This window comes from Pelophylax lessonae (genome assembly GCF_965119305.1).
Source record: "Pelophylax lessonae genome assembly, chromosome: 7".
NCBI lineage: Eukaryota > Metazoa > Chordata > Amphibia > Anura > Ranidae > Pelophylax > Pelophylax lessonae.
The window spans coordinates 124,860,933-124,877,094 of NC_138774.1; the positions used below are offsets into that span (position 1 = coordinate 124,860,933).

Here is a 16,162-nt window from a genome sequence, read left to right on the forward strand (position 1 = left end):
GTAGTCAGAGGCTGCGGACATGATATAGGAGGTAGTCAGAGGCTGCGGACATGATAGAAGATAGAAGAGCACAGGGGAAGCAGAGAGCACTGGAGGAGCTAAAGGGCACGGGGGGGGGGGCTGGAGAGAATTAAGGGGGGGTTTGGAAAGCATTGCAGGGGGGTTGGAAGGTGCGGGGGGGGGGGGGAGCATGGAAAACCAGGGGGATGGAGAGCACAGGGGGAGAGGGGGGGGGACTGGAGAGCACTGTCTGGGGGGAACTGGAAATCACTGAGGGGGGAGCCAGGGAGCTGGAGAGCACTGGGGGAGGCAGAAAGCATGGGGGGGGGGGGAGGGGATGAAAAGCACTGTGGGGAGCTGAAGAGCACGGGGGGGGGGCAAAAGAACACTGGGGGGGCCTAAAGAACACTGGGGGGGGGGGCTAAAGAGCACTGAGGGGGGCTAAAGAGCACTGAGGGGGGCTAAAGAGCACTGAGGGGGGCTAAAGAGCACTGAGGGGGGCTAAAGAGCACTGGGGGGGGCTAAAGAGCACTGGGGGGGGGCTAAAGAGCACTGGGGGGGCATTTTTACATTCAGCGTATAGCACTGGTACAGGTAGGTGTCCTTCTGGGTCCACAGTTTGCCCTTACTGTCAGTCACTGGCCAGCAGCAGCAGCAGCCGAGGAGATGACCCAATCAGGCAGCGGGGAGGGCCGGCCGCGGTTTGCCTGGAGACACTGACTGGCTAGCAGCAGCAGTAACAGCCGGGAGATTATCAACCAATGAGGCAGCGGAAGCGTCACTGGAGGGTGGGCCGGCCGCATGAACGTGATGACGCGGGGGTGCAGTAACCGAAGCGGTTACCGCCCCCTTCCGCGCCATCATCACATTCATGCGGCCGGCCCGCCCTCCAGTGATGCTTCCGCTGCCTCATTGGTTGATAATCTCTCGGCTGTTACTGCTTCTGCTAGCCAGTCACAGTGTCTCCAGGCAAACCGCGGCCGGCCCTCCCCGCTGCCTGATTGGGTCATCTCTTCGGCTGCTGCTGGCCAATGACAGCACGCGCATACCGCGGACCCGGAAGGATGCTAATACAACGAAATGTAAATACAGTATGTGGCAATATAATTATCAAAAAATAATTAAGCATCCGCTCCCCGCTCCTCCACAGTAATTTAATTCCATGACTTTTCCAAAACCTAGTGTGTTTCCTAATTTTCCATGACCTTTCCAGGCCTGGAAAGTGTCATCTAAAAATTCCAAAACTTTTCCAGGATTTCCAGGACCGTATGAACCCTGCCAAGGGGCCTCCAGCGCATCTGAAGCGCCGGCCAGAGGGTCCTGCGACCAAGCTACAAACCTCAGCACCTTTTTGTTGACCTGAGATGCCAACAGATCCACCTTGGGGGTGCCCCACCGGAGACACAACTGATAAAACACCTCCGGATGAAGAGACCACTCCCCTTGGCCCAACGCCTGCAGACTGAGGTAATCCACCTGCCAGTTTTTCATCTCGGGAATGTACATGGCAGAGAGACCTGGAACTAACCATTCTGCCCACCTTAGAATGCCGGCTACCTCTAGACCCGCCAGGGCACTTCTTGTCCCTCCCTGGTGATGGACATAAGCCACAGCCATGGCATTGTCTGATTGAATGCGCACTGGACATCCCTGAAGACGATCCGTCCAATGTTCCAGGCACAGTCAGATCGCTCTGCCCCGCAGCCCCAGAGAGGGGATCAAGTGGGGAGATGTGCTCCAAAGACCCCATTAGTCAACAGGGGGACCCCACAAAAAAGTGAAAACGCTACTAAGGAACAACCCCAACCACTCTGGCAGCACCACTTGGTTGCCAGTCACAGAGCTCCAATTGATCCTCAGCAGAGAGGACCCCACCAGACTGACCACCCCGCAGAAACTAGACACCGCAGCCAGCAGGAGAATTTGCAATGCACGAGCAGTGATCAGGAAATTAAAGGATCCAGGAGTCAGCACCAGGGGATGAGCAGGGGCTCCCACCACCGAAAATGCTGCCCAGAAGGCTCCAAAGACATTGGCCACCACTGTTTTCTATGGCAGAGCACCCCAAAATGGCCACCTGACTACACAAATATGACTGCCGTGCATTGCAGCACAAGGCTACAACAAAATGGCAGCACAACAAGGCTCCCAGGAGGGATCACTAGGCCTCAAGGATGGGGGATCTTGCAGGAGGCCCCACCAGGTACAGCCCCCCGCCCAGCTGATCATCCGGTCGCCGGCAGGGCACTCCTCTGCCAGCATAGCGCCCTGCCCCATACCCCAGGAGGTGGACCAAACCACCCACGCAGCCCCAGTAGAAGTGGAAGGTGGGGGTAGGATGGGGGGACATATGAAGGTAAAAAAATTGGGCAAATATAAGAATCTGAGCAACTTTGACAAGAGCCAAATTGTAATGGCTAGACAACTGGATCAGAGCAACTCCAAAACTGCAGTCTTTGTATGTTCCTAGTCTGCAGTAATGAGGACCTACCAAGAGAGGTGCAAGATCACTGCACTCCCAGGCCAGTGCCCCCCTGCCCACCGCGCCCCACTCCTGGCCACCACCCCCTGTCCAGCGAAACCCCACTCTCAGGCCAGTCCCCTCCTGCCCACAGCACCCCACTCCCGGCCACACCCCCTGCCTAGAGCGCCCCAATTCCAGGTGGGTGCCCCCCTGCCCAGAGCACCCCAATTTCTAGGCCGGCGCCCCCTGCCCAGAACGCCCCACTTCCAGGCCGGTGCCCCCTGACCAGAACGCCCCACTTCCAGGCCGGTACCCCCTGCCCAGTGTGCCCCACTTCCAGGCCGATGCCCCCTGCGCCCCACTCCTACCTACTGCGCCCCACTTCTGGCCACCACCCCCTGTCCAGCGAAACCCCACTCTCAGGCCAGTCCCCTCCTGCCCACAGCACCCCACTCCCAGCCACACCCCTTGCCTAGAGCGCCCCAATTCCAGGTGGGTGCACCACTGCCCAGAGTGCCCCCTGCCCAGAACGCCCCACTTCCAGGCCGGTGCCCCCTGCCCAGAGCGCCCCACTTCCAGGCCGGTGCCCCCTGCCCAGTGCACCCCACCCCAGGCCGGTGCCCCTTACTCCCAGCCACTACCCCCTGCCTAGAGGGCCCCAATCCCAGGTGGGTGCCTGCTGCCCAGAGCCTCCCACTTCCAGGCCGGTGCCCTCTGCCCAGAGCGCCCCACTCCTGGCCACGTCCCCCTGCCCAGAGCGCTCCACTCCTGGCCACCACCCCCCCTGCCTAGAGTGCCCCAGATCCAGAGCACCTGACTCTGATGACTAAACTCCCCCAACCTGATCAGCAGGAAACTCAGAGTTTCCCATCCACCATGCCTGCATCCCTCACAACTTACCGCGTCTGTACCTTCATCCCCTCAACACCCACTGTACCTACACCTCACACACTGTACCTACACCTCACCCACTGTACCTACACCCCACCCACTGTACCTACACCCCACCCACTGTACCTACACCTCACCCACTGTACCTACACCCCACCCACTGTACCTACACCTCACCCACTGTACCTACACCTCACCCACTGTACCTACACCTCACCCACTGTACCTACACCTCACCCACTGTACCTACACCCCACTCACTGTACCTACACCTCACCCACTGTACCTACACCCCACTCTCTGTACCCACACCTCACCCACTGTACCTACACCCCACTCACTGTACCTACCGTACCTACACCTCACCCACTGTACCTACACCTCACCCACTGTACCTACACCTCACCCACTGTACCTACACCCCACCCACTGTACCTACACCTCACTCACTGTACCTACACCTCACTCACTGTACCTACACCTCACCCACTGTACCTACACCCCACTCTCTGTACCTACACCTCACCCACTGTACCTACACCCCACTCTCTGTACCTACACCTCACCCACTGTACCTACACCCCACTCTCTGTACCTACACCCCACTCACTGTACCTACACCTCACTCTCTGTACCTACACCCCACTCACTGTACCTACACCCCACTCACTGTACCTACACCCCACTCACTGTACCTACACCCCACTCTCTGTACCTACACCCCACTCACTGTACCTAAACCACACTCTCTGTACCTACACCCCACTCACTGTACCTACACCCCACTCACTGTACCTACACCCCACTCACTGTACCTACACCCCACTCTCTGTGTACCTACACCCCACTCCTGCACACTCTCCGTCCCGATGTCCTCACCTCTACTTCCAACTCCCCGGCTGCTCAGAGCTCACACTCCCCCCACACTCCGCTGTACACAACGCTCCTCGTGCACCCGCCTAATCCCAGCACGGAACGCGCACGTCGCGTCATGCCGTCAGATCACGCCGTGCCAAACCCTTAGCAGCGGCTCAGCGTCGTGTAGCGAGTGCTGTCATCATCATCATCATCATCATCTGACCCGGAGGAAGGTACGGGATCCCGGATAGCGCCATGAACTACTTACCGCTGCTGGTGTTTGTGCTGTGCTCAGGCTGGTGTGCCGCCTTCTACCTCCCCGGCCTGGCCCCGGTCAGCTTCTGTGAGGGAGAGAGTGGGAAGGAGACCTGCAAGGTGAGAGGACACATCACTGACAGGGATAGGGGGAGGGGAACACACCTATCACATCGCTCTGCTATGACATTTGTCTTATTGGTGGGGACCTGAGTCTATGCCTGCTACTGACTGTATTTATGGAAGAGTTATGTCTATGCTGTCTGTGTACCCTTGGGGAAATTTCTCTTCACTTCCTGTCTCAGAGACACAACAGGAAGTCCCCCCACAGTGACTATCAATGTGGGGACAGGTGTCCCCATTAAAAGATTAACCCCCCCCCCCCCTTTGTTCTGGTAACAACTGTTCAGATTTCCCATCAATTTCTGTCTCAGCAAGCATGGTAACCGGTATAAATAGAGGGGTGAATCCTCCAATGGGGAAACATACGGCAGAAAAGGGTCTGACCTGCCCCACTCTATACAAAGCAAAGGCCATGCTTTGCAGCCACGACTCTGACCACTTGCCCTTCAGAAGATTTACCCCCCTTCGTGACCAGGCCATTATTTGAGATACAGCACTGCGTTACTTTAACCGCTTGCCGACTGCGCACAGTATATTTACTGCGGCAGTCGGCCCCGGCCAGGCAGAGTGACGTAGGTCTACGTCGCTCGCCTGTCACTCCTTCCAGAGCCAATAGCGGGCGGGCGCGCGCCCGCTGAGGCGCGCGCCCGCCTCGGCTCGTTCACGGAGGAGTGCGGGAGTGTGACTGGCGGACCCGATGTCCGCCGGTCACACTACGATCGTCGGTACAGCGGGAGAAAGACAGAGCGGCTTGTGTAAACAAGCCACCTGTCAGTTCTCCCTGTGTAAAAGTGAAGATCAAACAGTTCTACTATGTAGAACCGTTGATCTTTGTTTTTACACTAGTAGACCTGTCCCTGCACAGTTAGAATCACGCCCCTAGGACACACTTAACCCCTCCCTGTCCAATACTGTTAACCCCTTCCCTGCCAGTGTCATTTTTGCAGTAACAGTGCATATATATAGCACTGATTACTGCAGTAATGTCACTGGTACCCCCAAAAGTGTCACAAATGTCAGTCAAGGGTCCGATCTGTCCGCCGCAATGTCGCAGTACCGCAAAAAAAATCGCAGATCGCCGCCATTACTCGTTAAAAAAAAAAAACACCAAAAATGACAAAAATCTTTCCCTTTGTTAGTAAACGCGATAACTTTTGCGCAAACCAATCAAAATACGCTTTTTGCGATTTTTTTTTACCAAACATAGGTAGCGTAAAACAAATTGGCCGAAAATTTTAAAAAATTTTGATTTTTACATTTTTTTTTTTGGGGAATTTCATATAAAAAAAAGTGAAAAATATTGTTGTTTTTGCAAAAATTACGCTCTTTTTTTGTTTATAGCGCATGATCAAAAAATCGCACAGGTGATCAAATACCACCAAAAGAAAGCTCTGTTTGTGGGAAAAAAAGGACGTGAAATTCGTTTAGGTACAGCGTCGCACGACCGCGCGATTGTCCGTTAAAGTCACGCAGTAAAAAATCGCAAAATAACCCCTGGTCTTTTAGCAGGAAAATCCTCCGGTGGTAAAGTGGTTAACTGGCAATTTCGCGGTCATGCAACACTGCACTCAAATTTGTTGTTTTTTTTTTTTTTTTTTACCACAGATAGAGCTTTATTTTGGTGGTATTTGATTGCCTCTTCGGTTTTTATTTTTTGCGCTACACAAAAAAAAGTCCAAACATTTTGAAAAAAAAAAAAAAAACATTTTTTACTTTCTGTTATAAAACATATACCATAAAAAAAAAAATCCAATTTCTTCATAAATTTAGGCCAGTGTGTATTCTGCTACATATTTTTGGTTAAAAAAAAAAAATCCCAAGGAGCGTATATTGATGCACAAAAGTTATAGTGTCTACAAACTATGGGATATTTATTTATTTATTTTACTAGTAATGGTGGCGATCAGCAACTTATAGCAGGACTGCGATATTGCGGTAGACGATCGGACATTAACTGACACTTTAGATATTTGGGACCAGTGACACTAATACAGTGATCAGTGCTAAAAATATGCACTGTCACTGTACTAATGACACTGGCTGGTAAGGAGTTAACATCAGAGGGGATCAAAGGGTTAACTGTGTGCCTGAGCAGTGTGTTTGTGTACAGCGGGGGAGGTGCTTTTTTACATAGTTACATAGTTTGTGAGGTTGAAAAAAGACATCAGTCCATCCAGTTCAACCTATGATGTGTGTGTTTGCTTTTAACCGTACATTGTATACCCCTGTATGTTGTGCATTGTGTACCCCCTGTATGTTGTACATTGTATACCCCCTGTATGTTGTGCATTGTATACCCCCCTGTACGTTGTGCATTGTATACCCCCCTGTACGTTGTGCATTGTATACCCCCCTGTACGTTGTGCATTGTATACCCCCCTGTACGTTGTGCATTGTATACCCCCCTGTATGTTGTGCATTGTATACCCCCCTGTACGTTGTGCATTGTATACCCCCCTGTACGTTGTGCATTGTATACCCCCCTGTACGTTGTGCATTGTATACCCCCTGTACGTTGTACATTGTATACCCCCTGTATGTTGTACATTGTATACCCCCTGTACGTTGTGCATTGTATACCCCCTGTATGTTGTGGTCCCTAAGGTGCCCATCTAACAGTTTTTTGAAACTATCAATGCTCCCTGCTGATATGACTGCTTGTAGAAGAGAATTCCACATCCTTACTGCTCTGACAGTAAAGAACCCCTTACGCACTTTAAGGTTAAACCGCCTTTCCTCTAGTTTTAGTGAGTGGCCACGTGTCTTATTGTATCTCCTCTCTCTGAATAGTTTGTTCCTTATGCTCGGGTCACCAGTACAGTATTTGTACATTGATATCATATCCCCCCTCAATCGTCTCTTCTCCAGAGAGAATAAGTTCAGTGCTTGTAGTCTTTCCTCATAGCTGATGTCCTCCATCCCCCTAATTATTTTTGTTGCCCTTCTCTGGACTTTCTCCAGTTCCAGCACATCCTTCCTGAGGACCGGTGCCCAGAACTGGACAGCATACTCCAGATGTGGCCGGACCAGAGTCTTGTAGAGTGGAAGAATAATCTCTTTATTTCTGGAGTGAATCCCCTTTTTTATACATCCCAGTATTCTGTTGGCTTTGCTTGCGGCGGCTTGGCATTGCATGCCACTGCCAAGCCTGTTGTCTACCAGTTCCCCCAGGTCCTTTTCCATCCTAGACTCACCCAGAGATTCCCCCCCTAGTGAGTAGCTTGCTTTCTGGCCCCCAGGTGCATTACTTTACATTTTTCAACATTAAACCTCATCTGCCATGTAGTTGCCCACCCTGTTATTTTGTTCAGATCCGCTTGTAAGATTTCCGCAACCTGCATAGAAGATAATTGTCATGCTTAGTTTAGTATCATCCGCAAATACTAGTGGAAGGCATGGATTGGTGCCCCTGCTTTGCAGGAACACAGGATCCATGCCTTCTCTAGTGACAGAAGGGAGATCTGCTTTGTTTACATAGGCCAGGGCTTGACAAATTTGCTTGGAATCTAGGAGCCAGCTAAAAAAGTTATGAGCCAGTTTTTTCCGTGTATGTTGCTGAATGGCAGGCTTCTGTTGGACCGGCTGCCATACATATGGGCCGAATGGCGGCCAGTTTTTATTGAACCGGCTGATGTTGCCCGGCATTCGGCCCGTGTGTGGAACGCATGGCGCATGCACAGTAAGTTGTTCAAGTCTGTACATCACTTCTGGTAGCAGAATCTGATAGGTAGCGTCATTCTGACAGAACACCGGCATCGGTAAGTTATGGGCAACAGGTGGTTAAAGCCATCTGTCCTGATCACTTTTTCAGAGGGGTGGCAGCGTGGCGTCCTTGTCGAGGCCGCAGAAATATGGAACAGACTTCCATGGGAACGTCTTCTAGCCAGAGCTGTAGTTTGCTTTTCAAAACAAGCCGGATGTGTTTATAAACAAACGGAATAGAAGTTCCCAATCCTATTTAGCTACTTTGAGCCCCGGTTCACACTTGTGCGTATGCGGGGTTCGCATGTAATGTCGGAGCGCACTGCTCCGACATTACATGCGATCAGCTGTGCGGTGCGAGTTTAGCCATACAAACTGTATGGCTAAATTCACATCGCTCCCGCAGCAAACACGCACAGGAGGCATTTTCGCAGCCGCATCAGGATCGGATCGCACAGCGGTTCACACTTGTGCGATCCGATCCTGTGCGAGCTGCACGATCGCACTGCGATATGCGATCAAACTGGGGGTGTCGTTAAGATTACATTGACACCCCCAGCGTATCGCATATGGCAGTGTGAACTGCCGGGGGTGCGTGTGCGATGCGGGAACAGGCTGCGAATTCACAGCCTTCCCACATCGCATATATGTGAACCGAGCCTGAGGCTACATTCACACTTGAGCGTAGCGTTTTTGCACGGTCTTTTACCGCAATTTTTACCGCGATTTACAGGCGTTTTTTGTGCAGGCATTTTTAGATTGAATAGAGACCAATGGAAAACGCCTGTAATCTGCCCAAAAAGAAGCTCATGTACTTTTTTGAGCGTTGGGCGTTTTGATCACAGCATCAAAGCGCTCAGATGTGAACAGGGGCCATTGAAATGAATAGGATTTGTCTTGTTGGGCGTTTTGAGAGCTGATCCTAGAGCAGAAAAACTCCCCAAAACGCCTACATGTGAACGGAGCCTAAGGGCCGGTTCACATTATTGCGAGTGCGGCGATCGCATGTAATTCGGAGCGCACTGCTCCTTCATTACATGCGATCTCCTGTGCGGATGCGAATTCAGCCATACACTTTGTATGGCTGAATTCGCACTGTATCCGCACCAAACTCGCACAGGACCCTTTTTTCCAGCCGCATCAGGATCGGATCGCACAGTGGTTCACACTTGTGCGATCCGATCCTGTGCGAACTGTCAGATCGCACTGCGATATGCGATCAAACTGGGGGTGTTGTTAACATTTAATTGACACCCCCTGCGTATCGCATATGGCAGTGTGAACTGCCAGATGTGCGTTTGAGATGCGGGAACAAGCTGCAAATTCGCAGCCTTCCCGCATCGCACAAGTGTGAACCGGGACTAAAAAACAGGCCAACTCTGACATTTCTCACATACATGTAAAAATCTGCAGTTGTTTGCTAGAAAATTATTTAGAACCCCCAAATATTTTTTATATATAGGCAGAGGCCCTGAAGAATAAAACGGCTGTTTGTCGCATGATATTTGCACAGCAGTTAATCGAATGCAAATTTTCAGTAAAAAATACACTTTAACATAGGTCAGTACACACAAACACAATATAATACCAATTTTGTGGTAAAATATAAAAGCTGTTACACCCGAATAAATAAATACCAAACATGTCATGCTTTAAAATTGCATATGCCCATCGGAATTGCGACACACTGCGGTACCTAAAAGCCTCCAGAGTTACACAGGGGGTCTGGTGCTGGAATTATTGCTCTCATTCTGATGGTCATGGTGATATCCCCTCATGTGTGGTGCAATCAACGTTTACATATGTGTGTGGGACTGATGGGGGAACTTTCAATTTTATTTATTTATTTATTTTTTTTTTGTTCCACTCTTTGTTTTTTGTTTTTTATCAACTTTTTTGCTATCACAAATCTTGTGATAGTATGGGCTGTGACATGTCCTCTTTACGGAGAGATCTGGTTGCATTTAGACCCCATATCCCTCCTCTGTCCTTCAAAGCATCAGAGATCCTTTTGATCAGATGCTGTACAAGCCGGTGTCCTAAAATTTTCTTGGACCCATGAAAATTCCAGACCTGGTCACTTCCGGTGAGTCTGCATCATGAAACAGCTGTTGTGAGTCACCAGTGCGCATACGCACAAGACATTATAAAATGTAATATTAGCATTTAATGTATATATTGGGACAGAAGGAGAAGCTTTTAATGGCTAGAAGCCCTGCATTAATGACACGGCCGCACTTCCTTCCCGCCTCCTCTCAGTTCAACCCTCCCGCCCCACCTCCTCTAAGTCAGCTCTGCAACATGTTCCTCACCCTCTGTCCCGCCTCCTCTCAGTTCTCCCATCCGCCCCCTGTAAGGACTCGATGACGTGGCAGTGCTGTAAAATTTTCCAGCGGCGGGAACTCCGTCCTACCTCAGCCCTGCCTCCTCTCAGTCAGCTGTGTTTTCGAAATTCATGGCAAACCACACAGAAAATGTGCACTTTGCCATACATTTTGCTGAAAATGTGCATTGTGGTTGTGTTGTCATGCTAAAGGCACCCCAAGTGGGGCAAACGCACCAAACACTGTGGTAATGCATCATGCTCTGCTCAAAAAAAAAAAATTCTGGAGCTTTTCTGGGAGGATTGTCATTCAAGTGAATGGGCTGCCCTATGCGTGACGAGTGAAATCGCTCCAAAACACCCAAAACAAAAGCATGCGGGATGTGAGTTTTCTCTGCTTGGAGATGTGAATCAGTGTTAATTTCGTCGACTAAAACCGACTAAAATGTTTTTGTCGACTAAATTAACACAATTTTAGTCGACTAAAATACGACTAAAACTAAAACATTTCAGATGACTAAAATACGACTAAAACTAAAACATTTCAGATGACTAAAATACGACTAAAACTAAAATGGCATTTTAGTCAAAAGACTATAACTAAAACTAAATCGAAATTTGCTGCCAAAATTAACACTGGTGCATGCTCAAAGCTTAATACCATAAATAATAACATATTAGATTTTTCACTCCAGGACCAGCAGTAGTATATAATGAGTTTGGAAATTGTAGAGAAATGCTTAAATAATGCATTACAAATTACAATTGAACTACACCCATTCGATTATAGATGACTAAAATGTGCTGGAGTTTTAGTCGACTAAATACGACTAAAACACTTGCAGAAGACTAAAATGGGACTAAAACTAAAATGCCATTTTAGTCCTAAGACTAAGACTAAAACTAAATTGAAATTTGCTGCCAAAATTAACACTGATGTGAATGAGGTCTGACAACTGAGTGTCTCTGTCCACTCCCTCCTAAGTACTTGTATGAAGATGGCTATACACTGTACAATCTCTATACAATTTCCTTTACATAGAAATATGGAATAGGAAGACACACCTGACCAAGGCATTCAATTTATATCAAATCAGACAAGGCTCTTATAATACATAGCTGATGGGAGATCCAAAGGAGATTGTATAGGAAGTGGGTTGAAGGTAGTATTGTAATGAGGGAGGTGTGATCCAGAGTGGTGAACGCACCCCATCACACCCTCCTCTGCGATGCAACAAGGAAACAAAGGCTTCTGGCTGGGCCAAAAATGGCATTGGAAAACGCTTCTATTTATTATGAAAGGTGAAATTCTATTTCTATTCTGTTCTATTCTCTTCTATCCTTTACAGCCAAGCAAGCTGTCTTCTTAGCCTCTGTTTGATCTGCAGTGCCATGGTGATATACCCATGATCAGTCCTGATGCCAGCCATTTTGATGGCTTGACAGTTCAGTTGAGTGCACAAGCAACAATGACACTTATCATTCCTGGGATGCCTGGAATGTTTTGGGAAACAGTTAAAGTGATTGTAAAGCCAAAAGGTTTTTTCATTTTAATGCATTCTATGCATTAAGATAAAAAAAAAAAAAAAACCTCTGTGTATATCAGCCCCCTAATACTTACCTGAGCCCCATCTCTATCCAGCAATGTGTACGACTGCCTTAAGCTGGATACACATTATACAATTTTCTTTAGATTTTTTTTCCTTTAGACTTCCCAAAACCATATAATATGAGGTCAAACCTAAACACTTTCAATTTGTATACAATCTGACAGGCCCTTGCACTACATAGTTAAAGATAAATCTAATGGAAATATACCAACAAAAGTTGTATAGGGTGTATCCATCTTAAGCCACCTGGGACCCTCCCTCCGGATTGGCTGAGACAAAGCAGCAGTGCCATTGGCTCCCGCTGCTGTCAATCAAAGTCAGTTAGCCAGTTAGGAGAGAGAGGGGGTGGGGCCAAACTTCTGCTTTGTGTCTGAATGGATAGAGGGAGCAGCGGCTTGGCTCAGGTGCCCTCATAGCAAGCTGCTTGCTGTGTGGGCACTTGACAGGAGGGAGGGGCCAGGAGCACTGATGAGGCACCCGAAGAGGAGGATCGGGGCTGCTTTGTGCAAAACCAACTGCACAGAGGAGGTAAGTATAACATGTTTATTTTTAAAGAAAAAAAATAATAGAGACTTTACAATCACTTTAAGGGTCTATTCAGACTAGCGCGACTTGTCAGGCGACTTGTCAGCCTGACAAGTCGCGCTTGGTCGCTCGCCATTAATTAGCACAGGACCCGTTCTAATAGGAGCGACACAAGTCGCTCCGACTTAGAAAAAGGGTCCTGTACTACTTTGGGGCGACCTGGAGGCGACTTGCATTGACTTCAATTATATGAAGTCCGTGCAAGTCGCGCCGAAGTTGCGGTGCACGCTGTGCACCGCGACTTCACAGGTCGCCCCACAAAGTCGGATCGCGCTAGTCTGAATGGGCTGTAAAGTGTTACTAGACCCTCATATAAAAAACAATAATAACAAACATGTCTATCCTTACCTGCACAGAGCAGCCACGATCCTCTTCTTCTGAGGTCCCGCGCTGGCACTCCAGGCCCTTCCTCTATATCGGGTGCCCCCAGGGAAGCCGGCTTTGGGCTGTGCGTGCTCGCTCCTGAGTCCTGCTGCTGTGTCCACTGACACAGACAGTGAAATTCTGCCCCCGCTCTCCGATCCGGTGTCACTGAATTTGATTGACAGCAATGAGAGCCAATCACTCCTGCTGCTATCTGTCCGAGAGAGAGAGTAGCGGGAGCCGCTGTGCTTGTGCACATGACTGCATTGAATGGACTCAGGTAAGGTAAAGGGGGGGGGGGGTCAGGGGAGCAGCTGCAGCACAGAAGGTTTTTTACCTTAATGTATAGGTAGAATGTATTAAGGTGAAAAACCTTAAAGGATAAATCCAGGCAAAACTTTAACCTGTTCTGTGCCACCTGATAACCTAAGCTTATCTAACCCTGTAAAGCAAAAATCTTTGTACTTACCTTTTCTGCACCCGATCTGGTCCCGTCTTCAGCGACGGAAAGGAGAGGACCGACAACGGCTGTGAAATGAATGGGAAATGACATCACTCATAGACTTACTATGGGGCTTCTGTTGAGTGCCTCTTCTGCCCCCACCTCCATGCCGAAGCCGCCACTGACAACTCAGGGTGGGACCGCAGCGGATTGGCTGCAGAATAAGTACAGCAGTTTTTGCTTTACAGGGTTAGATAGATTAGGTTTGGAATGTGGCACAGAGCAGGTTTAGCATTAGTTAGGTTTTGCCTGGACTTATCCCTTTAAGCCTTTAGAACCAGTTTAAATGTATGGGTTTAGTTCCCTTTTAATAGTAAGAAGTAATAACAATATAAATCCAGGGAGAAGCCTAGGCAATGAAGAACTTTCCCCTCTTTCACCAGATTGGAGCATTCTGTATGTGTTTTGTTTCTGGATCAGCAGTTTGTTTAGGTTTCTGTAAATGCAGATTTTTAAGTGCCGATTCAGACTAGTACGACTTGTCAGACGACTTGGTCAGCCTGGTCACGGTCCATTGTGTAGTACAGGAACGGTTCTAATAGGAGCGACACAAGTCGCTCCGACTTAAAAAAAGGGTCCTGTACTACTTCGGGGCGACCTGGATCCGATTTGCATAGACATTCATTTAATGAAGTCTGTGCAAGTCGCGCCGAAGTCGCGCTGTACGCGACTTCACAGGTCGCCCCTGAAGTCGGAGCAACCTAGTGTGAACCGGCACTTAATGGATTTGTTTTAAAAGAAGTTCAGAGTTAAAAAACAAAAAAACAAAACATTGATGGTCCATTCACACTAGCGCGACTTGTCAGGTGACTTGGTTGCCTGACAAGTCGCGGTGGGTTGCTCGCCATTGAATAGTACAGGACCCGTTCTAATAGGAGCGACACCAGTCACTCCCACTTAGAAAAAGGGTCCTGTACTACTTTGGGGCGACCTGGAGGCGACTGGCATTGACTTCAATTATATGAAGTCTGTGCAAGTCGCGCCGAGGTCGTGGTGCACGCTGTGCACTGCGACTTCACAGGTCGCCCCACCAAGTCGTGTTGCCGCAGTCTGAACGGGGTCTTATACTCACCTAGGTGGATGCAGCATTGATTTAATGTTGCATCTGTCCCCGCTTCCTCTGTAGTGAGAACTGAGCGATTAAACACTGCTGATTGCTCAGTTCTCCCCTCCCCTCTGGGCAGAGAGTTGTGACAGTCAGTCAGCAGCTCTCTGCTCTACTCTCCAGCACTCACTGGAGCGCTCGGCTGTGAAGGGGGTGGGGGAGGCTGGCTCAGGCTCTCGGCAGATTGCTGAGAGGTGAAGCTAGGTGCTGAACCAGGCTTCTGGGCGGATACCAGCGATATGGTTGTGATCATTCCCCAGCCTGGACCTGCTCTGTGATGTCAGCCGACAACGGACTTCAGCCTGCTGTCGGCTGAAAACGGGTCACAGGGGGAAAAAAAAGCTTTGACCATACTTCTTCTTTGAACTTGATGAGCATGTTTCTTTCTACCTGACTTACTTGGTAACTTCGGAGGTTTTCTGTAGTGGGACATGAAGTTTCCAGCATCTGATCTCTGGAGTGTACAACCTCAGTGTACCTTTGCAGTGGTGGTAGGTAGTCGTATACTGTATAACCTACGGCTCACTTTCTAGAGATTTCCACATTTAAAAAAAATTGGTATTGTTAAAGTTCAGCATACACATTATCTATACAATCTTTTAGTGTCCCCATACACTTTACAATCTGACTATACAATCCTTGTACAATCAAGTTTAGATTTAACAAAAGTATGTAATGTGAAGACCTACCCAATGTATCCAATTGGGTAGGTCCTTGCACGACATACTTATTGGTAGATCTAAAGGAGATTGAATAATTAGATTGTAACGGATGTGCAGCTACAGTGAATCTGAGCTTCACAAACCAAAAACGCTATTTAGTTCATTTTTAATATTCAAAGCAAGCTGCTACATCCATGTTTCCATGCTTTATGTTGCTGAGAAATCACTATGAAAAACACCCCCCCTAGCACTTCTGGCTGTGGCCATCTTGAGTAAGGGCAGGTCATTCATGTGGCATTTACTTCCTGGAATCCATCTGCCCTTCGCACAGGCATGCAGGCAGGAGAGTGTGCTTGGCTCGGAAAGCCCCTCCTGAAGACTCTTTGGATTAGATTGTAAGCTCTTCTGAGCAGGGCCCTCTTAATCCTCTTGTATTTTATTGTATTGGAACTGTGTTGTCTCCCGTTTTATATTGTAAACTGCTGGCGATATATAAATCCTCAATAATAATAATAATAATGTATGACATAATTTGCCTAGGCCTGGAAAGCAGATAGTACGGGTCCTTTCACACGGTCCGCCTCCATTGGCAGAGTCCGTGCTGCTCAGCGGGGGATTGATCCGCCGATCCCCGCTGAGCAGACAGGTGACAGCTCCCTCTTGGCTCTGTGTGCGGAAAGGGAGGTGTCAGAGCCCCGCTGCTCTCTATGGGGGAATCG

At 49.0% G+C, this 16,162-nt stretch overlaps 1 protein-coding gene across 1 annotated transcript in view; it reads left to right on the forward strand.

Annotated features, from left to right (window-relative positions):
* Positions 1-4,326: 4,326 nt before the first annotated feature.
* The window catches only part of LOC309559567 (transmembrane 9 superfamily member 2-like), a 132,250-nt gene continuing 120,414 nt past the window's right edge, over positions 4,327-16,162 (forward strand). Inside the window, exon 1 of the mRNA XM_082262876.1 lies at positions 4,327-4,588. Coding sequence (XP_082119002.1) covers positions 4,469-4,588 — 120 coding nt within the window. The 5' untranslated portion in view covers positions 4,327-4,468. The remainder of the gene's footprint in view (positions 4,589-16,162) is intronic.